We start from the raw sequence: 24,315 nt of genomic DNA, 5'->3' as shown, positions 1-24,315 counted from the left end.
ATTTGCCTTTTATTTTCCTGCCACTCACTTTGAACAGTGATGGTACAGAAAAGTGAATTATCACTAAAATGCTGATTGCTGGGATGTTCTACTTAAAAAACATTTTTTTTTTAATTTTTAATTTTATATTGAGGTATAGCCGATTAACAATGTCCTGATAGTTTCAGGTGCACAGCAAAACGACTCAGCCATACATATACGCGTATCTATTCTCACCCAGACTCCCCTCGCAGAGCTCCCTGTGCTGTGCAGTAGGTTCTGGTGGTCATCCGTGTTACACACAGCAGCGTGTACATGTCCATCCCAAACTCCCTAACTATCCCTTCTCCCCAGCCTCCCATAACTGTAAGTTCCTTCTCTAAGTCTGAGTTGTTTCTGTTTTGTAAATGAGTTCATTTTATCATTTCTTTTTAGATGCCGCATATAAGGGATAAACGATATTTCTTTGTCTGACTGACTTCACTCAGTATGATAATCTCTAGGTCCATCCATGTTGCTGCAAATGGCATAATTTCATTCTTGTTATGGCTGAGTAATATTCCACTGTATATATGGATCACATCTTTATCCATTCCTCTGTCGATGGACATTTACGTTGCTTCCATGTCTTGGTTATAAACAGTGCTGCAGTGAACATTGGGGTGCATGTATCCTTTCAGACTGTGTTTTTCTCTGGATGTATTCCCAGGAGTTGGCGCGTTCTGCTGTTAACTCATACCAGCTCTCAGGTTTTGGCTCAGTGCATACGCCCTGTGATGAAACCTTGTTTATGGGATGTTCTACTTTTAAACAAGGTTTTACCATAGGGGGCTCCCACTGAGTCAAAACCTGAGCGCTGGAATGAGTTAACAACAGAATGTGCTGAATCCAAGGCATCTTTCTCTTTACCAAATTTTGAAATAATCACACATGAAAGAGTAAACCTAGTGAACCAATTCAAAAGCAACTGAAATTCCAGACACTCCAGAAGCACTGCATCAGGAATGGTCAGCCCATTGGTGTTCTCTGAACAGCACTGAAAGAACACAAACCCTCCTTTTCGTTCACATATTTAGAATATTCATAAAAGCCATCCGAGGGATAAGGCAGAGATGACCCATGGTCAGTTACCGTTTGTGATGTGACACTTTCACCGGGCGGTGCGGTCATCCTGTAGGTGTTTCTGTCCCTGGGCAACTGTCACGTGACTTGGTTTGTTGTACACCGTACCCAGTTTGAGATCTGTTTCCTGATCAATAGAATGTCATCTTTCATTTTCTCATTTCCTTTTAACATTTCCCCTAGAGTTGGCCTTTCATGAGTGGTTTCCATGGATGGCTTTTGGAAGATGTCAACTCTTTGAGCAACAATTTCTTGAAATAAAAATATATTCTCAAATTGGGTTTAGAATGTAGGCCCCAGTTTAGAGTTGTTTTTGTTAAGGACTGTGCTATTATAGTCTCCTTGTGAGGATTGTGGTTTTAAAATGATTTCATTCATTTATACATTCAGCTAATCTTTACAAGCACCCTCTGTGTATCATGCTGGTCTAGTGAACAAAACAGACGAGGATTCGTGTTCTGGCAGAGGGTCCATCCTGCCAGAGAGAGCCTGTGGTGTATAAGAAACATTATGAAGAGATACGTTGTTTTGGGTGCTGGAGAGTGATAACTGAAAGGAAAAAATGAAAGAAATAGACCAAAATAAGAGGATGGAGGTGTGGGGGTAAATGGCAGTTTTAAGCAGGGTTCTTAGGGTCAGCCCCACTGAGAAGCTGACATTTGTGCCAAGGTCCCAAAGAGGCGAGGGAATTATCAGTGAGGATTTCTGGGGAGAGAGCCTTCCAGGCAGAGGGAGCAGCCAGTGCAAAGGCCCTGAGGCTGATGTGTACCTGATATGCTCAGAGAACAAGGAGGCCAGAGTGGCTGGAGCCGAGTGAGCGAGAGGGAAAGCAGTTGGATATGACCTCAGATGTAGGTGACCCTGTGACATGGTGACACAGCAGGCCCTCTGGGACCTTGTTTTCCATTGTAAGGACTCTGGCTTTTACCCTGAGTTTTGAGCAGGGGAGTGACAACATTTAATTTGGAAGATGCGCTCTTTCCGATAGAGCTGAGTTGAGAAGCTATTTGGGAATTATGTATATAATAGGTCAGATGGTAATCATAAGTGACAGAAGTCGAAAGCAGCAGAGAAATGCAAGGGCATTTTCATGCAAAAAAATGTCAACAAGGTGTTCAAACTGCTGAATTTGAGAAGAATGTCCTAAAGGGTGAGCTGCACGGTCTCCAGGTTCTTTTGTGCCACAGGTGTGTGGGAGGTGTGCGTGGATCAGAGTTGTTGTTTGTTTGTTTTGTGGGGGGGGGTCCTTTTCCAAACTCTTCCTGCTTGTGGAACGCTTTAGGGATGCATGGGGATAGCGTAGGGGTCCCCAGCCCCCCGGGCCTGTTAGGAACCCAGCCGCACAGCAGGAGGTGCGCGGCGGGTGAGCAAGCCCAGCTTTGTCTGCCTCTCCCCATTCATTGCTGGCATTACTGCCTGAACCGTCCCACCCCCCACCCCTGGTCTGTGGAAAGATTGTCTTCCACAGAACCAGTCCCTGGTGCCAAAAAGGTTGGGGACCACTGGGTTAGAGAATGTGAATGATTTGGTGTCTCCAGATAAACCTGATCTTCAGAGTCCCTTCGGAATTGCTGCTATACTGGAATTAGTCCCTTAATTAAATCCTGGCTGGTATACAGAGTGAAGTGAGTCAGAAAAACAAATGTCGTATATTAACACATATATGCGGAATATAGAAAAATGGTCCAGATCAACCGGTTTGCAAGGCAGAAATAGACAGATGTAGAGAACAAACATATGGACACCAAGTGGGGGAAGCGGGGAGGGTTGGGAGGGGGATGAATTGGGAGATTGGGATACCAAATTGTACACTCTAAATATATGCAGTTTATTGTATGTTAACTGTATCTCAATAAAAGTTCTTAAAAAAAAAAATTCTGGCTGGTGATCAGCATTCCTTTCTATTGAGTCTGTAAGAACTTAAAGAACCTGTGTGTAAACCCTGCAGCATGAGCTCGTGTGTCAGCACTGTGGTTTATTAACACTCAGGGAGCTTGTTGTCTGATACTTAAAGGAAAAATGTGTTTTATTCAGACTCTTTCAGTCCTTCTAATAGACTGTTAGTATTTTGGAATGTGCTTTCTGTACTTTTGTTATATACTTATTTGTAAGTTTTTTTGGTGATGTCTAGGGTCTCTGTGCTTATATTTCTTCTTACCTTAGCAACTTGCTGGCAGGAAAGGACGGTTATCAACAGTGAGCACAGTTTTTTGCTTTTTAGTTCTTTCCTAGTTTGTCCATCATACAGTCTGTTCTCCCCCTCCCTCCCTCTAATATCAATGGGCATTGATTCCCCAGCCTCTCATCAGAAGATACGGGAATATAAGGGCAAGGATACGTTTTATTCCGTAGTGGTTAAAGCACAGTGAGGTTTAAAAGTGGGGGTTTGCATAGCTCCCCCAAGTTGGTAATAACTTGGAAAAAGTTTCCACTGAAGATGAAGCGTGGCGGTGGGCTGATGTATTGAGTCTCTGCTAAACGCCAGCCCTGGTGCTTGGCACTTGGTGTGTATCTCCCTCCTTTACTTCTTCCAGCCACCTCTTTAGGGGACATCCTTGTTCCATTGCTCAGAAGAGAGGGTCAATGCCCAGCCTGGGCTACGTAGCCTGGCATCGAAGTTATAACCTGAGGACGCTAGAATGCGTATCTTCCCACTGTGCTGCTCTCAAATGTAATCTCACCCTTTTTTTTAAAATACATCTGTATTAGAGTATAATTGCTTTACATCACACACATTTTTATACATAATAGTAATAGTTTCCTCCATTGGAAATGTCACAAATGTTAGATTCCCTTCTATCTTTACGATGGAAATGCTTTGTGTAGTCCTTGACTTTCTCTTACCCTTCACCTCTAGATTTACCAGTTTCTTCCGTAGACTGTCAGTGTGTAGGGATATTTTCCCCATATTTTTTATTGTAGTAAAAACACACCTAAATTAAAATGATAAAATCTACCATCTTTAGCATTAAGTGTATACAGTTCAGTGGCAGTAAGTACCTTCACATTGTTGTGTCCCTGTCACCACCATCCACCTCCAGAGTTCCCTTCATGTTCCCAGTCTGAGCTCCGTACCCATTAAACAAGAACTGCCTGTCCCCACCCGACTCCCTGCGCCGGGGAACCACCATTCTACCTTCTGTCTCTTTCAGATATGCGTCTTGTGTTTTTGTTCTGTACTTATTCATTTATGTTCCCCAAGTCTAGAGCCTCTGGGCTTCCATTCATCCGAGCTTTCTAGTTTTTCGAAGGAAGAGAAGTCGTAGCTCTTTGCCTAGAACTCTGACCTCCTTGCAAACACATAAACCTGAGGCTGGAGCCCACCCCACCCCCCATCACTTCCACAGTTAACAGGCTTAAACCTGAGGACTACATGAAAAAGATGGAAAAATAATAGCATTCATTTGGGAGGTTTTCTGGGGACTCCAGAGCCAAGGATTATTAAGGGATCCAAAATGCTATGTTTTCACCCTTTGATTTACATATTTTTAATTTAAAAGCCTTCTGCATAAGAAATAATTTTAAAATCCCTTTTCAGGATGCTGTTGAAAGTGTCTGTAAACATGTAAAACAATTGTTCTTTCATTTAATGTTCTTGGAGGTTCTCCAAGAGCCTTGGAGATTGGTTCTAGGGAAGGCCGTGTTTCAGGAACATGATTGAAGAGCTCTGTCTGCACGTGAAGAAAAACAAGAACTGGGAACCACGAGCATCACTCAGTGGCTGGGTTTTACAAAGTCTTCACCTCTCTGTTCAAACCTTAAGCTAGATTCAACCAAATATCTGCTTTTCTTCTTCTTTGGGGATAATAATATCGGAGGCCAAGGTATGATATTAGGTGTGTTTTCAGAAAGTTCAGGCTCAGGGGCCTGAATGCACTTTTGAGGTTTATTTATACCATTGAGTTCAGAGAGAAAAGTGCCAAACTAAATAGACATAAGAAATAGGCGAGCATGTTTCTGTTGCTGGAAAGGGTGCGATGCTTCCCTTGAGCCGTCAGCATCTGGTTGATGCCTGCCTTACTCATTAGCTGCAGGATACTTTATTCCCTGTCTAATGGATATTTAAAGGAGCAAGGTCAAGCAAGATTTTGTAATTTCAGTAAATCTTGGATTTTTTTTTCATCTACTTCTAAAAGTGATCAAAAGGTCAAGAGCAGACAAACCCTGAGCCACATTCTCTCTAAACCTTTCTCTTTTTTTGTTCACACATTACAGGTTTGCAAGAAATCAATAGAAATCCTCCACTGCATGTGCACACACACATATACACACAACACAAAGTCTTGGAATGAAGGAAGATGGGCAGTTCTGTACGAGTGACACCGCGGTTCTAACGTAGCTAAATTACAGCGAAGGAGCTGAAAGGGCCCGTTCTCTTCGCGGCCGGGAGTCGGGACTCTGAAATCCAATCTGAAGTGTGTTTAATGAGCGTTCTGAACGCTGGGGCTCAGTGCGGAGGGAACAGGGAGCACAGTGTGTTCCCCGCCCCCAGACGCCGCGGCCACCCTTGGAGCCGCAGCGCCGAGGAAGAATTGCCGTGTTTGTGCGCCCAGTAGATGGGCAGGCCTCCACGTTTAGCTAGGTTCTCCCAGAATGAAAGCCTTGTCCCGGCTCCCCAGACTTCAGCTTTAAAGTTGTCTTTTCCGTCCTTGATCTGCTCGGCATCTCACAGCAACGGTGATCACACTGTTTGCTGCCGAGGCTGCAGCTGGGGTTTAAGTCACTTCCTCCCCACCCCCATCATCATCATAGCTGATACCCAGTAGAGCTTGCTGAGTTCTGGGTATGGTCCTCAGGCTTGCTGCATACTGAGTCTTTTAATCTTCACCACACCCTATGAAGTGTTGCCGTCGTGCGCCCATTCTACAGAAGGGGAAGCTGAGGCCCAGAGAGTAACTTGTCCCAGGTCACACTGCCATGGAGTGGAGATATAGGATTTGCAAGAGGGCAGATGCCTCCAGAGTTTGTGTTCTTCCTGATTATATTATACGCCTCTCTAAGACCCCCAGGGGCTGGAGATGCCGCATGAGAAACATCTCCCACGTTTCCGCTGTCCCATTTCTTGGTTAACGAAGGAGCCCTGCCTTTGCAGCAGGTCATGACTGGCTTATGTGACACTCACCCTGGCCTGCGGGGTTTGTGTCATACATATTGCGGTCATACCAACTGTATGTATCAGACTCTATGTCTTACTGACCAGCTTTGCTGCCCTGAGTTATAACAGTTGCAAATGTCAGCCTCTTCCCTTGGTTTTACCAGCAAGTTTTCTCCAGAACAATATACATCATCAAAATTAGGGGTGGAAGTCTTGAAGGAGATAAACGAATAGACGCTGAGGCTAATGGTTAGGAGCAGATTCTCTGAAGCTGGGTTTGAATCCCAGCTCCACAGCGAGTGTGACCTCTGGCCAGGAGTGTCCCCGGGGGGGCGCAGCTTAGGTGCGTTGCGGGTCCCTCCGCCCCCAGGGCAGCTGCATCTTAGACGTTATTATTGATGCCACATAAGGGGATACGGTTGGGACCCTGGGCTGGCTTCCCGTGTGCTGTCTGGAAGCCCTGAGCCACTCTGACGCGCTAGCCTTTGCTTTTCTCTCTCATAACTTGTAGAATCTTCTTTTCTTTCCTCGTGTTCCCAAGCTTCCCAGTAACTTGCCTTGAAATGGGTTGTACTCATTCATTCCGTGAGATGCTCTCTGGCCCTTCTTCAGTCTTGAAAGTCACACCCCTCGGTTCTGGAAATTTGCTTATGTTACTCTCGTATAATTCCCCTTCCTCTGGGGTCTCTCTGTAGGGGCCACATGATCCAGATGCTGGACCTCTTGAGCTGAGCCTCGCAGCGTCTCGCCTCCTCCCCTCCCTGCTGCCACCCCGTCGCCTGGTCTAGGTCGTAGGAGAGTTTTCCACTGTATCTTTAAACTCTCCCAGTGACATTTTTGTTTGTGCCGTGCTGTTTTTCATTTCGAAGAGCTCTTTCTTGTGAACCAAATATTCCTTTTTATAACCTCCTGGGGTTATGTTAGTTATAAACTCTGAGCTATATGAGGATACAAATTACAGTGTTTTTAAAAGTTTTTTTTACTGTACCCTGCCTTACCGGAAGTACCTGGCGTCTCCGTTCCCGACCTTCTGGGGAGTTCTGCAGAACTTGACTACTTTCTTAGTGCTGCCTCTCTTCTCCTCTGTAATTAGACTGCAGTTTTCTCCTCTGTCATCTTCTAGAATTTGGGGGATATCTCTCGCCTGCTGTGTCTTCTCTCGTTTTCTCTGTTTTCTATGAATTTATTCCTTTTTTCATTCTTTCACTGTTTTTTTTTTTAAGCAGGGTTTCTGGGTATCGTGGAGATGAGCTGCGTGTATTCTGTCTGCCATCTTTAGCCACAAGTGTCACCTTTTTTTCCCCCCGATCTTTATTGGAGTATAATAGCTTTACATTGTTGTGCTAGTTTCCGCTGTACAGCAAAGTGAGTCAGCTGTATTTATACATATATCCCCATAGCCCCTCCCTCTTGACCCTCCTTTCCAAGCCTCCCTCCCACCCTCCCTATCCCACCCCTCTAGGTCATCACCAAGCATCGAGTTGATCTCCGTGTGTTAGGCAGTTGCTTCCCACTAGCCATCTGTTTGACATTGGTAGTCTATAAATGTCAGTGCTACTCTTTCACTTTGTTTCAGTTTCTCCTTCCCCAAGTGTCACCTTCTTAATCATTTATATTAAGCCCAGTCTGGCAGTGGCCTAACACTAAAATATCTAAGGAAAAAATTGTATCTATGGACAGATCGGTGCATTCCGATGAGATTTCTCCAATCGTGTTCTCGGACCTCTGCTTCACTGGCAGCTCCTGACTACATGCTGGGGGGCAGGAAGGGGGAGCCCTGGACGGAGAGCTGGTTGGTGGGAGCGTGTGTGAGCTGGGTGACTTCCCAGCCTGGACCCCGCCCCGCCCCCCTCACATGTGGAAGGGTCCGAAAGAGACTATGATGTAAAAAGAACTTATTTGCAGAATACTGCTCACATCTAGAGCAGCAACAGTAAAAAGAACATCATTTAACCATTAGCAGGAAAAATCAATTACCTCCTATCATTAGTCTGTTACTTACTGAGTGTATCTGATTTTTCAAGTGAGAGAAATTCTCAAAGCCAGAATGTTTGTGTTATTGCCAATCCACTTATGGCATTATTATTTCATTGTAGTCTCTTCGTTTGGAACGGACAGTGCAGGATGTGACAGTGTTGTCTCTGCCCCGCTGTGGCTGAGAGGTGGGAAACAGCACAGCGGAAGGCAGCTGATGAGTTTGCTAGGGCTGCTGTAACAAAGTACCACAAAATGGTGGCTTGAAACGTCAGAAACTTATTCTCTCTCAGTGTTGGAGGCTAGAAGTTCAAAATCAAGGTACCAGCAGGGCCCTGCTCCCTCTGAGACTCTGGATAAAGCCCTTCCTTGCTTCTTCCAGCTGCTGGCGGGGACCGTCCATCGTTGGCGTTCCTTGGCTCATGGCCGCATCACGTGTCTCTGCCTGTGTCATCACATGGCCTCTCCCTGTGTGTCTCTGTCTTCACATCATCTTAGAAGGACACCACTGATGTTGGCTTAGGGCCCACCCTAATTACCTCATCTTAACGCAATCATATCTGTAAAGACCCTGTTTCCAAATAAGATCCCATTCACAGGGACCATGCGTTAGGACTTCATATCTTTTTGAGACACAGTTCAGCCCATAACAGTGGGTTTGGTGGTGGGTTTTTTTTTTTTTTGTATTTTTTTTGCTACGGTTGAGTCTCAAGCTTAAAGTTATCCCCAAGTGGAGACTGGAGCCAGAGACCACCGAGTGTGCCAGCCCTGCCTGGTGAGGGTGCACGTATCGACATGACTGGCACCTTGCTCTCAAAGCAGGGTCTTTGCAGCATCCCCTGGGAGCTTGTTAGAAATGCAGATTCTCTAGCCTCACCCCAGCTCTTCAAATCAGTATCCAAGGCTCATCAAGGTTTGCAGGTGATCGGTGGGCACCCAAGTCAGAGAAGCATGGCTCTGAATCACCCCCAGCAGAATTCTAGGGCAGAATAAGCATACGTGGCTATGGACTCTGCCCTTGGGGACATGGTCACACAGCCTGCAGATGTGGTAGCCAGGCTTTCCATCCCATGATGTGGCACAGACATGCCTTTGGGGTTGGGAAACGGGACATCCTCCTCACTATCAACCCATTCCCCTGCCCTTAAATTCTACAAGCTCACATTTCCGCCATCACAGTAGAAGCAACAATGTAGAGAACTTGTGCTACATGCCAGGCTCTTTGCTAACTACTTTGGGGTCAGAGTTTTATTTCATTCTCATGCTGATCCTAAGGGGTTGACAGCGTCTCCCGTCCTTTCATGGCTCCGTCTACTGTGGACTGAATTGTGTCTCCACTCCCCCAAGTTCCTGTGTTGACACCCGGACTCCCAGTGTGGCTGTACTTGGAATAAGGAAGTAGATACGGTCGAACGAGGTCATAAGGGTGTAGCCCTGATCCGATAGGATTAGTGTCCTTATAAGGGTGTGCACGGTCCTTCCCCACCCCCACCCCCGGCCCATCCCTCCCTCTTTCTCCCTCCCTCCCTCCGTCCCCCTCCACGCCCCCCACCACTCTCTCTCTCCCTCTCTCTAACATAGCACTTAGCACACATTCTCATTTACCTGGTTTATTCTCTAACCCCTCGACTCAGAGAAAGGTACTTGTATTGAATTCCATTCCCTTAGCCCCTAGCACAGGGCCCGCATGTGGCTACTCACTTGACAGATGTACTCCAGGCTCCTTAAGCCATCATGGTTATTAACACATCTACCCACCTGGTCAAAACCTGCCAAAGGGCCAGGAGGAACTCTGCCATGCTGTTGACACCGGTGTTGAGGGTTAGTGAGTTCTGGAAATTTGAACAATATTCTAATAGGTATTGATGGTAGGAAAGAGGGCCGAGGCCTCTGAGAGAAGCCGTTCCCTTCTGCTGGAGAAGAGCATGCCCTCGTTGTCATGGTTACGTTAATCCCAAAGGAGAGAAAAACAGAATACTTCCGGAAACAGCTCTCTGAAACCTCAGCAGATGCACATTTTGTAAACTTGGTCAAATGTTATCATTATCGATGTCTGTCTATGAGATTATATTTCAGCAAGGCAGACTTTAGCTTGTATCGAGTAGGGTGACTCCTTTGTCCTGACCCTTTGAGGAGACCTAAACCCAGAAAGAACTGTCTTTATTCTTTTAGGGGAGAAAGAAAATACTTCCTCATAAAACTTGATGTAATAGAAATAACCTGAAGGCATAGACATATTTTAAAGACACAATAAACCCAAGTGGCTTTGATTCACAATTTTTAATAGCTTGAAGCTCTGTGTGAATGTTCATACTATTTATTATTCAGTGCTTAGTTGCCAGATGCTCCCCCAAGAATGTAAACCTCCTCCTAAAATTTAATTTTACAGGATTCCATGGAAAGCCTATTCAAAATGGAGAAAGCAGTGGGGACCCACAGTGGGCAGTCAGCCACCTTATTTGTGCACTAGATTCAAATTCAGATGCCTCTTGGAGCATAATTTAAAGCAGCCAATAAGAAAAAAGTGATAAAAATTTGCTTATGTGGTTTCGCTAATCACCGGTTTGTTCTCCAAAATATAACATGTAATTACTGTTTGGTTTCTTTCCTGTAAGGAGCACACTTCTGGACTGTTTTAATCAAGATTGGCCACGTGTGGGGTCGGCCAGACTCCTGGTTTCTTAGTGGGTGCGGGAGTCTCAGAGGTCTGCCCCCTCAGCCCCAATACAAACACTTGGGGACAGTTAGAAAAACAGTCATCATGAGGTCCCTTTCATGTTAAACCATTACTAACGGGTATAGGTTTTCAAATGATGCCTAAGTGATTTCGTTTTCCTTCCGATGTATGATAATTTGTATAGCCGTGTGTGTGTGTGTGTGTGTGTGTGTGTGTGTGTGTGTGTGTGTGTGTGTGTGTATTAAAGTAAGTTACTCTTTCAGAAAGTACCTTTCAGATGAATTTTCCTGAGTGTCTCCTCTTTGTGTTCTGCCAGCTTAATCTGTGCCACCTTTCCCCTCATCCAGACTTTATTGACTCACTTACAGGTTTGTTCTAGCAACAAAGGGCTGGTGGATGTGTAGCTGTTGAACCCCATCATCCGTCACGTGCAAAGCCTGCCCCAGGTGCTTCACTTGCGGTTACTTCCAGCGATGTTCACATCATTCCTTTTTTTTTTTTTTGCCAGACACGTAAAAGAGTCCTTTGTGCCGAGAAATATTAACAGCCCTTTAGCGCGCACACACACACGGACATTCATTCATTCTCTCCATGTGACACAGCTCTTCACAGCCACTGAACTTGAGCTGGGTCCTACCCCTCAGTGTTTTTCAAAGACTTAATGTAAAGCGAGTGGATTCTTCATTTTTTTTTCTTACAAATAGTTTAAACAGATTCTATTGTGAGTAACCTCTACAGTCCTTTGTAGATGTGAACACCATCCTTGGTTACTTTTTTTCTTTTTTTTTTTTGGTCTTTTTTTCTGCATTTTTAAATTTTGGTAAAATGAGCAAAACAAAAGATTTACCATTTTAGCCATTTTTAAGTGTACAATTCAGTGGTATTAAATACATTCACAGAGTTGTGCAACCATCACCACCATCCTTTTTACATTCCGTGGTGTGATTTTTGAGCAGACTTATTTTAAAGTGAAGTTCAGAACATTCATTGGAGACAAGTGTAAAGAAACGATGTTGAGGACTGAGGAAGTAAATCCACTGTTGGAAGGAAAGAGGGGATAATTAAAGAATGTGGATAAAACTCTTCTCCTGCTTCCATTCTCTGAGATGCTTTCTCTGAAGCGGAATTCAGCCTTGAGTGCGTTGATTAAACCCAGACATTTCTATACCAACCTCTAAAAGGAAGGGAAACAGGGTCCCTGAACTTTGGTACTGTGATGTCTGGAAACATTTTCGGCCGTAGCTGCCTGGTATGCATTGGGATGTTAATGCTGTGTCCATTTACCCATGAAACTGTCATGTAGCGACTGCATTTCAACCTTTAGAAACACTGTCTAGTGATGCTACATACTGGCTTTCCTTATACGCCTGAGGTTAGCCAGCGTTCACAGGAGATTTCATTTAATGTGTTAAAGGCATCTCTATCTTACAGATGAATTTTAGGAACTATAAGATTGTTCAAACTCTAAATTAACTTCTCCCTATACAAAAATTTGGGTCCCATTCAAAAGTCATTTTTGCATCAGAGATTTGTACAAAATAATAAATTTCAAGGAAATTAAGACTTGAGACCAGGCTTATATCATGTATTAACTAGATTCCAAGCATCTATTTCCAGCCTCTTATTACTAACCAAGATATGCTCAGTATGGTCCCAAAAATCTGTGCTGGTTCAGAGGGTAACTGTACCTCTCCCCAGGGTGTTCCACAAAGTGCTTAGTGGAACATCACTCCGTAAAGGCATCCATTGTATGTTGATTTTTTACTTGTTTAGATTTACGGCATTGAATTGTGAAGTTTCATTTCCCAGACTCTGTAAATCTAGATGAAGTTATCAAATTCACTTAGTTCCAGGAATTCTTTGGGAGACATGAGTGCTTGCCAGCTGGTCAGATAATTGGTGGTTTATTTTGTAACAAATAGGAAATGTCAAGAATGGTGAGAAAGAAGAGTTGTGGAACTGGAATGTGGTCTTCTCTTAAAAAGATCTTGTGATACAGGAATTCTTCCACAACTTCTTAGCTCCTGGCCCATTTCTATCATGTTCTTATTAGCTAGCATCTGCTAATGAGGTTCTACTGGACAGAAAGGAGGGTCTGGAACAAGTAGCTGTGCCTGAGTTACTCCTGCAGCTCTGTGGAGGCAGGTGTGAGGAGCTGAATCCATGACCCCGCGTGAGCCTGGCTAGTGAATTCCCAGGTGCTCTCAGCATGAGCGAGGGTTCATTGCTGTGCCAAAGTGGTGGGAAATAAGATTGGTGACCAGTAATCCCATGCAGCTGTTAACACTGAATCAATGCAGGTGTGTGTATGTGCAGGGTGGGGTGGGGGGATCCGTTTGACAGACAAGGATGAGGTTTACACACCATCACATTAGTCCTGCCATCAGGGCGAGTAAATACTCTCCTGGTGAGCCTCAGGCCAGACATTCAGTCTAGAGCCTAGTGAGTTTGAGTTTATCCATGGAGACTAGCGCATGCCCTTAGATAGCTGTGATTATCCTCTGGGTTTCAGCCATGAGTAATATGGGAGCATAAAGTGGTATCTGTTTTTTAAAAAAAAAGGTGCTTTATCGCTGGACACGGAAGCATCTTTGCGGGCTCCTCGGGTCACACTGTCGGGCGGCCTAATGGACATGCCCAGCTTCGTACTTGTCAGCCTCCGACTCCTACTGCCGGTTAGTCTCCTGGGTTACTGATTGGTTCCTAAATTGCTCTGCTCTTAGCAGAGGGAAGGTGAGAGTATAAAGCCAGTAACTGGAGACCACAATGTCTTTGAAACATTTTTCTTGCAGTGTTTGATCTGTGTGGTGAAATTGGATCCATTTTGCAAGTGGGTCATTAAGAATCTACCAGATAGTGAAGAGAAACCAAAGCGTATGATTCTAAGCTCTTTAGGGTAGAAAATGGGTTCTTATGTACCATCTTCCCTTTCCCTATAGATTCACGGTAGAGAAAATGCGTGTGTTGTATTGATTTCAGCAGACATCGAGGGAGTGGCAGGGGCTCTACTAGCCAATAGGAACAGAAAGGTGAACAAGTAGCCCAGAGTTTCATGGGGGAGACAGACTTGTAGATGTTTAACGACATAGAATAAATACAGTGGAATGAGTAATTGTATTCGTTGTTCATTCATTTCAACAAAACTGGTTGGTATTTAAAATAATAGCCTATGGCCATTACGCTCAGTGCATATGAAATCTAGATGAGTCTGTACAAAGTCTAGAGAAGAAAGCCATACATTCTGCCACATTTCTGGGGGCGGGGAGAAAGGAACAGGGACAGGCTTTCAACTGCCACAGAAAGGGCATGGGATCATGAAAGTTTGTGTCCACACAAAATGGCACACAAATATTTATAGCAGCTTTATTCATAACTGCCAAAACTTGGGCAACCAAGACATCCTTCAGTAGGTGAACGGATAAGCAAACTGTGGTCCACACAGTGGCATATTATTCAGTAATAAAAAGACAGGACTATCACGCCATGACAAGAATGGGGGAAACTTAAATGCATGTCACTAAGTGAAAAAAAGCCAATCTGGAAAGTCTACATAGTATATGATTCCAACTATATAACATTCTGGAAGAGGCAAAACTATAGAGACAATAAAAAGATCAGTGGTTGCCAGGGGTTCGGGATGTGGGGAGGGTGGAGTAGGGGAGCACAGTGGATGAAAGTCTCCTGTGGGACCCTGTTATGGGGGTGCTATGATATTATGCATTTGTTAAAACCCATAGAACTATAGAGGCAGGGTGAATCCTCATGTAAGCTATGGACTTCGGGTGACAATAATGTATCAGTGTTGGCCGAACAGTTGTAACAAAATGTGCCACATTAATCCAAGATGTTAGAGAGAGAGGGCACTGCAGGTGTGGTGGGGAGAGGTACATGGGAACTCTCCCCCACGCACTTCCTGCTCAATTTTCTGTAAACCAGAAACTGTTCTAAAAAATAAAGTCTATGATTATTTTTTATATTTATTTTATTGAAGTATGGTTGATTTACAATGTGTTAATTTCTGCTGTACAGCGAAGTGGCTGTTATACATAGATATACATTCCTTTTCGTATTCTTTTCCACTGTGATTTATCACAGGGATTGAATACAGTTCCCTGTGCCATACAGTAGGACCTTGTTGTTTAGCCATCGTCTATGCAATAGTTTGCATTTGGTGATCCCAAACTCCCAATCCATCCCTCCCCCCACCCTCCTTCTCCTTGGCAACCACAAATCTGTTCTCTGTGTCTTTGAGTCTGTTTCTCTTTTGTAGATAAGTTCATTTTTGTCATATTTTAGATTCCACATATAAGTGATATCATATGGTATTTATCTATTATTTTTTAAGGGGGATGATGCCTGGGATTTGGGTGGGGAGAAGATGGTGGAGATCAGCGTCTAAGTGTGAAAGCAGCATGAGAAGGCAGCCAGCTGTGTGCATGGGGGTGGTGGTCAGGGTGTCATGGGGGTGGTTGGTGGTGAGCTGTCACAGACTCGGGCATGAGGAGGCTTCCTGTAGTGGGAGCCGTGGTTTGCTTCCGTAGCTGCCTGTGTCAGAGGGCGTAACTCCTGCTGTTTCTGTTCTCAGCAAAGAGCCCCCGGGAAAGTGCTGCTGGATGCGGTATGCAGCCACCTCAACCTCGTGGAAGGAGACTATTTTGGCCTTGAATTTCCCGACCACAAGAAGATCACGGTAGGTGATGTCCATCAGTTGTTACTATTTTACTGTCTGTTCGACTTGGGAGAGGGAAATAATTGGGACCTTCCTTGGCCATATGGAAATGTACAATGGAAAAAGTACCCAGAAAGCCCTTGATAATCTCTTTTTGAAAGTAATATGATTAGCAAGTTCAAAGAGAACACACAGTGAGGACCGTCCCCCTCTCACCCTCTCCCTCCCCCTGCAGGAACCACCATCACCAGTGTTTTGTGTATCCTCCCGATAAAAGTCTGTATATATGTGTACGCAAACGCGTGTTTTTTTTTTTTATATTGGTGTATAGTTGATTAACAATGTTGTGTTAGTTTATTTTATGTTACTTTTTAATTTTATATTGGGGTATAGTTGATTAACAATGTTGTGTTAGTTTCAACAAATGTATTTTTGAAATACGATAATGTGAGGAAACAATACACAATACCCTATACTCCACCCACACACCACGCATATATCCGGAACATCTTTCCTTTTCAGCACATAGAATCCACTTCCTTCCTTTTCACAGTTTCATACTGTCCTGCCGAATGGATATGCCATAACTTACAACCTTTGCTGTAAAGGGTGGGATACTTAGGTTGTACTGAATCATTTACTGTTACAAATGATGCTCCATTTGTGATGGTACATTCATGTTTGCATTCATGGTCAGAGTTTCCCTCAGTAGTTCAGATCCAAAGGCACGGAATTGCATCGTTCATGCGTTCAGGCCTTTTAAAGTCTGCTAAATACGTCATGTGGTTCTTTAGAAAGGTTTCACTGATTTGAGCCCAAAATTTAGAACATAGCGTACTGTTCTTTTTCCTCTTTTGGCTGGTGGCACTTTCTCAAGGCTGTATCCCAGTCGACCTCTAGGAGACACCCTTTTAGTGTGTAAGTTCCTGGACTGCATTTCTGTTTACCCTGTCATTCAGTGCACACTGAGTGCCTGTTGCAGCCGCTGCACTGGGGACCCTATAGGAGTGAGCTGGAGAGGGTGTATAACCCAGGAGGGGCGTCAGGCTGAGTCAGTGGCCAGTCCAGGACGCACGGCAGGTGGTCCACAGGAGGCAGGGGATGTTGGGCAGTGAGGGGCAACGAATGACATTTGTGTTCAGGAAATCTTTCCCAGATACTGCGAAACTGAGTCCTGTGAGGCCAGTAGGAGTTGTCCTGATAGAATGTTCCAGAGAGGGGGGCACCAGGTGCCCAAAGACCAGATAGCAAGGGCTATTCAGGAAGCTGCAAATAAGGCTGAAGTTTCGAGGTCAGGGGAGGCGAGCTCTGCTGAAGGAGGTGAGAAAGAAAACTTTGAAAGGTAAGCAGGGAGCCAGGTCTGTCTCAAAGAGCTTTGTGTACCATTGCTCTCCAGTAGAAACAGAATATGAACCACACACTTAATTTCAATTTTTCTAGCAGTTATGTTCAAAAAGTTTTTAAAAAGTGAAATTAATGTAATAATTTAATTTGATGTAACACATGTAAAATCATTATTTCAACATGTAATGAATACCAAAACCTATGAATAACAGGTTTTGCACTTTTTTCCTGCTGCGTCTTTGAATCTGTTATGTATGTGACACTCAGCCAGACCAGCTGTATTTCAGGTGCTCAGTGGTCACGGGTAGTTAGCAGCCCTTGTATAGGACAGCACGGTTCTGCACCGAGCTAACGTGTCTAGGAAGCTGGTAATGCATTTTAAAGAGTGTGGGGGAATTCCCTGGCGGCCCAGTGGCTCAGAAGTGGGCTTTCACTGCCGTGGACCTGGGCTTGATTCCTGATCAGGGAACTAAGATTCCACAAGCCACGTGGCTCAGCCAAAATAACAATGATAATAATAAATAAAATAAATTTAAAAAAATAAAGGGAGTGTGTTATGGTCTGACTTGTGGTTTAGAAAGAAAACTGTAGCCAGATTGGAAGTAGACTGGAGTCAGGGGCTTGCACAACCTAAATGTCCATCAACAGTTGAATGGATAAAGAAGATGTGGTACATATATACAATGGAATATTACTCAGCTGTAAAAAGGAATGAAATTGGGACATTTGTAGAGACATGGATGGACCTAGATACTGTCACACAGAGTGAAGTGAGTCAGAGAAAAACAAATATTGTATATTAACACATGTGCAGAATCTAGAAAAATGGTACAGATCAACCAGTTTGCAAGGCAGAAATAGAGACATAGATGCAGAGAACAAACATATGGACACCAAGTGGGGAAAATGGGGGTGGGGGGTGGGGATTGGGGTGGGATGAATTGGGAGATTGGGATGGCCGTATATACATTACTAATAAGAAAAAAAAATCAAATTGTACACTTTAAATATATGCAGTTTGTTGTATGTCAATTGTATCTCAATAAAAGTTCTTAAAAAAAAAAAAAAAAAGAGTCGGGCTCACAGTATCGGGCTGGAGACAGTGCTGCCGGAACTTGTAACCTCTAAGCACTCTGCCATTTTCTAGTGCTTACATTAACTCGAAGCTGCCCTGACTCTCAGCCCTCTTTCTGATGTGGCAAATGACCACAGACGGGCCACATCTAATTCCACGTTCATTTATGCATCTAGCAAGTATTTTGTGCCAACGCCACGTCCTGTATCACACTTCATACTGTGGAAGACTCATGATGTGAAGGGACAGCTAGCAAGGAATAGTTCCTGTTTCCAGTCATTTGAGGTGCCTGCTTAGGAAGGTTGACAAGGAAACCAATAATATCATACTATGTAGAGAGTTCAATGGAACATTGTTTCATAAACTTGTTTTATGTTAAAATAATGATTCTCAAGACACTAGAAGATTTGTTCTCTCCTTATTTCTAACAACCCTGCCTGCATAACTCGGTCCCAGCAGCTTTTCTAATTCTAGTCTTGTCCTGTTCCAATCCTGCTGGAGTTTCTTTTCTAAACCATAAGTTAGCAGTGGTGAGAGTACCAAGACCCTGAGAATCGTTCCGTATGTGGGTCAACCAGTTAGCTAATGGCAGAGCTGGGATTCTAACCACGTTCTTCTGACCTCAAGTTCAGTGCCTTTTGTGTTGCCCTTGGGTGCTTCTCTTTTGCTAGTGTTTACAGACCTGTTGATCTGTCAGGGTACCTCCAGGGCTGACTTGTTTCATGTTTTATCTGGCTTGATTTTTATGATTTCAATGTTTCCTTATATTGTTTAGGAATGTGTTCAACTGCAAAATTCACTAAACCCATTAATGATGACTAGAAGAAATAGATATTAATTGTTACAAATGAAGGCCACTGCCTGAGTGTTTACCATGCGCCAGGCTGCTCTAGTTCCCGTGGATGCAACAGCGAACATGGCCCACATCCTAAAGTGGGGACCAGCACATTTTCAAGGGCCAGATAGTGAATACTAGAATAGACTTTGCACGCCAGCAGGTCTCTGCTCCAGCTGTTCAGAGCTCCCGTTGTCGTGTAAATGAATGGGCATGGATTTGTTCCAATAAAACTTTATTTACAAAATAGGAAGCTATAGTTTTTCAACATGTGCTCTAGGAAGTAATAGCTCTGTACAAGGCATCATAATAGGTTTATGTATTGAAATACACTAGTTCATTTATTCCGGCTTATTTGTTCCAGTCCATTCTACCTCCTTTTTCTGATAAGGAAGCTAAGGCTTAAAGATTCATTTCCACAAAGGCACACAGCTAAGCAGTGGTAGAGCTGGGATTCAAGTTCAGATCTTTCTGAACGCTCTCAGTCATCATCCTGCTCTGTGTGCGCCTCTGTATTTTGCTCTATGTCAATTTAAAATCGCGACCTAAAAGCTAATTTCATATAATTAAAAAAATAGGTTATAATAAAATCGATCTGTGATGTTAGGTGGGGTGGTGCAAAGGGGTACAAGGAGGGCTTCTGGGGTCCTGGCCACTTTCTTTTTCTTGATCTCAGTGCTGGTCCTGTGGGGGCAATCAGTTTGTAAAAATTCCGTGAGCCGTACACTTGTAATGTGTGTACACACACACACACACACATCTTCAAGAAAAGTTTACCCCTAAAATGCAGTGCAATAAAAGCCCACAGGAGCAGAAATAATGACCAAGAAGCACCCAGAGGCTGGCCGATGGAATCTGTTTTGGAAGAGCCAGGGACTGGAGTCTTGATTGGATGAACTGAGGGGAGAGCCGCTCATGTGTGAGAGGAGTAAACACTAGCTGCATTTCATCTCTGCTCTCAGACAAACTTGCTTGAAAACTTAAGATGTGCATCTCCTTCCCCGATTTTGTCACTGCTGGCTTCCTAGCCGGGTGCTGTGTCATAGTGGTAGGTCAGACTGCCAGCTCCTACACCCCTACTTTGCCTTCGCAGAAGGGTGACTAGGGCAGGTTACTGGCCTTCTGGAGCCTCACCTTGCCTGAAGGTAAAATGGGGACCGTAGTGCCTATCTCGTGGGGTTTTTGAAAGGATCAAGCACGATATCTATCAGCATGTTGCCCAGGGTCGGGGACCTATGTATGTAGTGTTCAGGAAGTGTTAATTATGGAAACTACTATCATCGTTTTTCATCATCACAATTTTTTGTGGTCAAAAACAGATAACATGAAGTTTACCATCTTAACCATTTTCAGAGAAGTCTCCAGTAGAGTGGTGTTAACTGTATGGTTGTGCAGTAGGTCTCTAGAACGTTTTCATCCTGTAAAACTGAAACTCCATACTCATTAAACAATAACTCCCTTTTCTCCTCCCCCAGCCCCTGGTAACTACCACCCTACTTTCTGTTCCTATGAGTTTGACCACTGTGGATACCTCATATAAGTGGCATCATGCACTATTTGTTGTTTTGTGTCTGGCTTATTTCACTTAGTGTGATGTCCTCAGGGTCCATCCGTGTTGGGACATGTGTCAGAATGTCCTTTCTTTTTACGGCTGAATAACACTGCGTTGTGTGGATAGACCACTCACCTGCTGATGGACATTTAGGTTGCTTCCGCCTCGCTTGTTGTGAATAAAAGCTGCAGTGACCTTGGCTGTGTTGTCATTGTTATTTTGAGCACTCCTGTTGTTATTATTATCTCTGCCAGGCTTCTTTTAGGAGGCTGCTCACATATCTGACAAACCAACAGGAAGCATGGTTACTCTCGAAGTGCCCAGGCATGGGCCGTCACAACTGGTTTTGCCCATTTACCTCTATGTAATAAATGGGAAACTAGTTGTTCCCCCGAGGTCCCTGGCCTGCAAGGTTGTGGACCTTTGTCCCTGGGTGGTACGTTCAGGCAACTCACACTGCAGCTCAGCCTTCCACCCCTTTCTCATAATTTCTATCATGGAAATAGCCCATGTCAGAACACTCTTCATAGTAAGGGTTTGAAAAAGCTTAAGGGGAGAATGAGTGCTTTGCATGGTCTAAGATGTGTTTCTCAAGATTGGAAATAAACTCGTGATAATTAGTAAGTAATCAATTGTGCTCTACCCTCAATTAGACTTGTCCCATGACATGTCAATTAATGGAGTTAATTGCTGTGTTTACATGCACGTCGGGCCCGTGTCGTCCTTGAGTGCAGACAGCTGCCCTGTGGGATTTCCCCACAGAAGCAGAGAAGTCTTTTAATCAGCTTTTTTTTTTTTTTTTTTTTCCATTGATTTGCCTTGCCATGGCAGAGACGCGATTGATCTTAGGAATCAAGACCCTCTACTTAATATGCCGGCTAACGGGTACCTAGAGTCTGAAGGCTGATAAAAGGCCAGAGAGATGTTGGGTTGCCATCGGGGTGGATGCAGAGAGCTCACTGTCCTTGAGCTTCTGCTGTGTGCCGCAGACTCTGCTATAAATTCAAAGACACCTTGTTTGTTCTTCACATTAGGGGTCGGCAAAAACAGCCAGAAAGTAAACATGTTAGGCTTTGCAGGCTGTATCATCTCTATGGCAACACCCCAGCTCTGTCACTTCAGTGCAAAGCAGCCATGGCTTATGTAAATGAATGATTGTGGTTGAGTTCCAATAAAACTTTATTTATGGGCATGGATATTTGAATTTCATAGAGTTTTCACATGTCATGAAATATATTGCTACTTCTGATTTTTTTTTTTTTTCCCTAATACTTAGAAGCCCGTCTTTGCTCTTGGGCTGTAGCAAAGCAGGTCATAGGCTGGGTTTGGTCCATAGGCCTTGGTTTACCAATCTCTGCTTTATACTCGTAACATTTCTCCAAGGTAGGTATTTTATCATGCACATCTTACGCTGAGCAAATTCAGTGTGAACTACATAACTAGGTTTATGACCAGGATTCACGCGCAGACCTGTGTCAGGAAATGCAAGTTCTCTCTGCTTCACTCGGCTGCCTTTCCTCACATCTCCGCATCTCAAGGAGCTGTGCACACCTGACCAGCAGAGATGGGTGTATATGTAAGATTTATCTCATGGGCCTATTGGGGAGAGTGAGAACAGCTCTGTTATGGCCTGTAAATCTCTGTTTAAACATTTGCTTTGTCATTTAGCAGCTGGGTAGATTCTGAACTTCTTTGATTTTGCACTTTATCTGAAAAACGGGATTAATAAATGACTATTTTACAAGGTTATCATGGGATTAATTCTGATACTTTACAATAATGAGCCCAGCAGGACTCCTGGCATCGCAGCCCCTCAGCTATCTGCTGTATTTTATTCTTTCATCCTAGCTCAGAAACCAGTGAGGCTGGCCCACCAATCTTTCATGAAAGCTACAATGCTCAGTGACCTGATAAACAGCTCTGGTTTTGTATTAATACTGGTAAAGCTCAGGGAAGAAAATTGGCATTTTTTCATTCATTTTATAATCTTTATGCCAGAAAAAATGTTTTGCCATTGGCAGGTGTCTTAGCTCAGGCCGCCAGAACAAAATACCATAGGCTGGATGGCTTGAACAATAGACATTTCATGTATTTCAGTATTGGAATCCAAGATCAAGGCATCAGCATGACCAGATTCTGGTGAGGATTCTCTTTCTGGCTTATAGACGGCCACCTTCTCACTGTGTCCTCAAACAGCAGAGGAAGGGAGGGAGGGAGGAGGAGAGGGAGGGAGGAGGAGAGCGGGGAGATATCTCTTCCTCTTCTTGTAAGGCTGCAGTCCTGTTAGATCAGGGCCCCACCTGTGTGACCTCATTAAACCGTAGTTACCTTCTAAAGACCCTGTTTCTAGATACAGTCACATTGGGAGTTAGGGCTTCAACATAGGAATTTGAGGGACACAACTAGGTCCAGAGCAGCAAGCCTGCTTTCTAGGGGCTTGAGGTCATAGAAACCACAGCTACTTGAGATGACAGACATCACTTACTAGTGGTTGCCCAGCCGCTCTGGGGTCGGACGAGCCTCCTTCATCTATGCTTAGATGCAGCCTTCTGATCTTGCTTCTTACTGGGGGCCTGTGGACACCTGAGACCAGGAGGGCCTTTTCGTGGAACGTGCCAGGTGTGAAGGCTGAAGAGCATTGCAGACCCAAGGACAGGTGAAAGTTTGGGAAGCCAGCAGAGCTGGGGTGGTGGAGCAGCCCGGTCACCACACAGAGCAGCCCCACTGTTCAGCCCGACCGTGGCTGTGGTGACAGGGCAGGTCCCAGAGGGCGTAAAGCTTTCCTCCAACAGAGAGTCAGGGGAAAGGCAACTGGCTGGAAAAATACAGCTATGGGTAATGGTCCATCTCTTAAGCTGGAAAGAAGCTATATGGGGTTTCGTTTGTTGTCATTTTGGTTTTTTAACTGATACTTTGTTTTTTAGAGCAGTTTTAAATTTACAGAAAAAAAAGAGCAGAAAGTAAAGACAGGTCCCCTATGCTGTCTCCCCATGCACAGCACCCCATCTCTTACTAACATCTTATGTTAGTGTGATGCTACGTTACAATTGATGAGCCAATATTAATAACTTATTACAGTTCCGAGTTCAAATTAGGGTTCCTTCTTTGTGTTGTACATTCTATAGGTTTTGACAAATGTGTCATGACATATGTCCTCCCTTACAGTACCATAAAGAATGGTTTCATTGCCCTAAAAATCCCCACCACGCCCCTCTGCTCTCTGAGCCCCTGGGAACCGCTGATCTTTTCCTTCAGTATTTTCTTATTTTCTGTGTTCTTGGTGCTTCAGCATCTGAGTTCTTGCTGACTGAGGAGAGACTGCCCTTCCCAGGCCTAGCCAGTTCTTAGAGCTACCGCATGTTTCCCCTGCCAGTACACCTCTCACATGCAGACGAACCAATCCAGAGCCCATACTGGGAACCACCTCTTCTGTCTGGCTCTCATGCTGCAGGAAACAAAATTCCCCTGCCTTAATTATCTCAGAGCCAGGTATCAGACACCCAGAGACAGCCCTACACCCTAGAGCCCACTAAGGTGACTTAAGCTAGCCAGTCCCAAGCTGCTTAGCCTGACTTACCTTGTCTTCCCGCATGGAAACCGCAGTGAAGGCCCCTGTCTGTGCTTTCTCCTTGCCCTTTCTGCCTCCTGAGGGATCCTGTTGCTTCCCCACGTGGCCCTGCGTGGTGTGGCATGCCCACCCCCCCCCCCCCCCCCCCCCCGGGAACCGTGAGTAACAAACTGTCTTTTCAATGGCAGTCGTCTCCTAACGTGTTGGCCCCACCATATGTGAATAATGAAGGCTACATCTTAAACAATTTAGTTTAAAAGATACACATAAATAGGTTTCTTCACTTCCCATAGTCTTGGGAAGGTGAAAGTGGAATCATCGTTTTTGGATCTTCCCAAACCCAAGATGCTGCATAAAAGCAGCTATTGCTTAATACTTAGCAACATCAAAACCCCGTGGACAACGTTTATGGCAAAACTAGATGT

The 24,315-nt window shown here is 44.4% G+C and overlaps 1 protein-coding gene across 1 annotated transcript in view; it reads left to right on the top strand.

The window, feature by feature from the left end:
* Positions 1-24,315, top strand: part of FARP1 (FERM, ARH/RhoGEF and pleckstrin domain protein 1) — a 297,915-nt gene that overhangs the window by 176,815 nt on the left and 96,785 nt on the right. The window contains exon 3 of the mRNA XM_057707383.1: positions 15,433-15,537. Within this exon, the coding sequence (XP_057563366.1) occupies positions 15,433-15,537 (105 nt within the window). The remainder of the gene's footprint in view (positions 1-15,432; positions 15,538-24,315) is intronic.

The sequence above is a fragment of the Hippopotamus amphibius genome, chromosome 14 (genome assembly GCF_030028045.1).
Source record: "Hippopotamus amphibius kiboko isolate mHipAmp2 chromosome 14, mHipAmp2.hap2, whole genome shotgun sequence".
Classification (NCBI taxonomy): domain Eukaryota; kingdom Metazoa; phylum Chordata; class Mammalia; order Artiodactyla; family Hippopotamidae; genus Hippopotamus; species Hippopotamus amphibius.
Note: the sequence above shows the minus strand (reverse complement) of the source record. Positions and strands in the feature narration are given on the sequence as shown.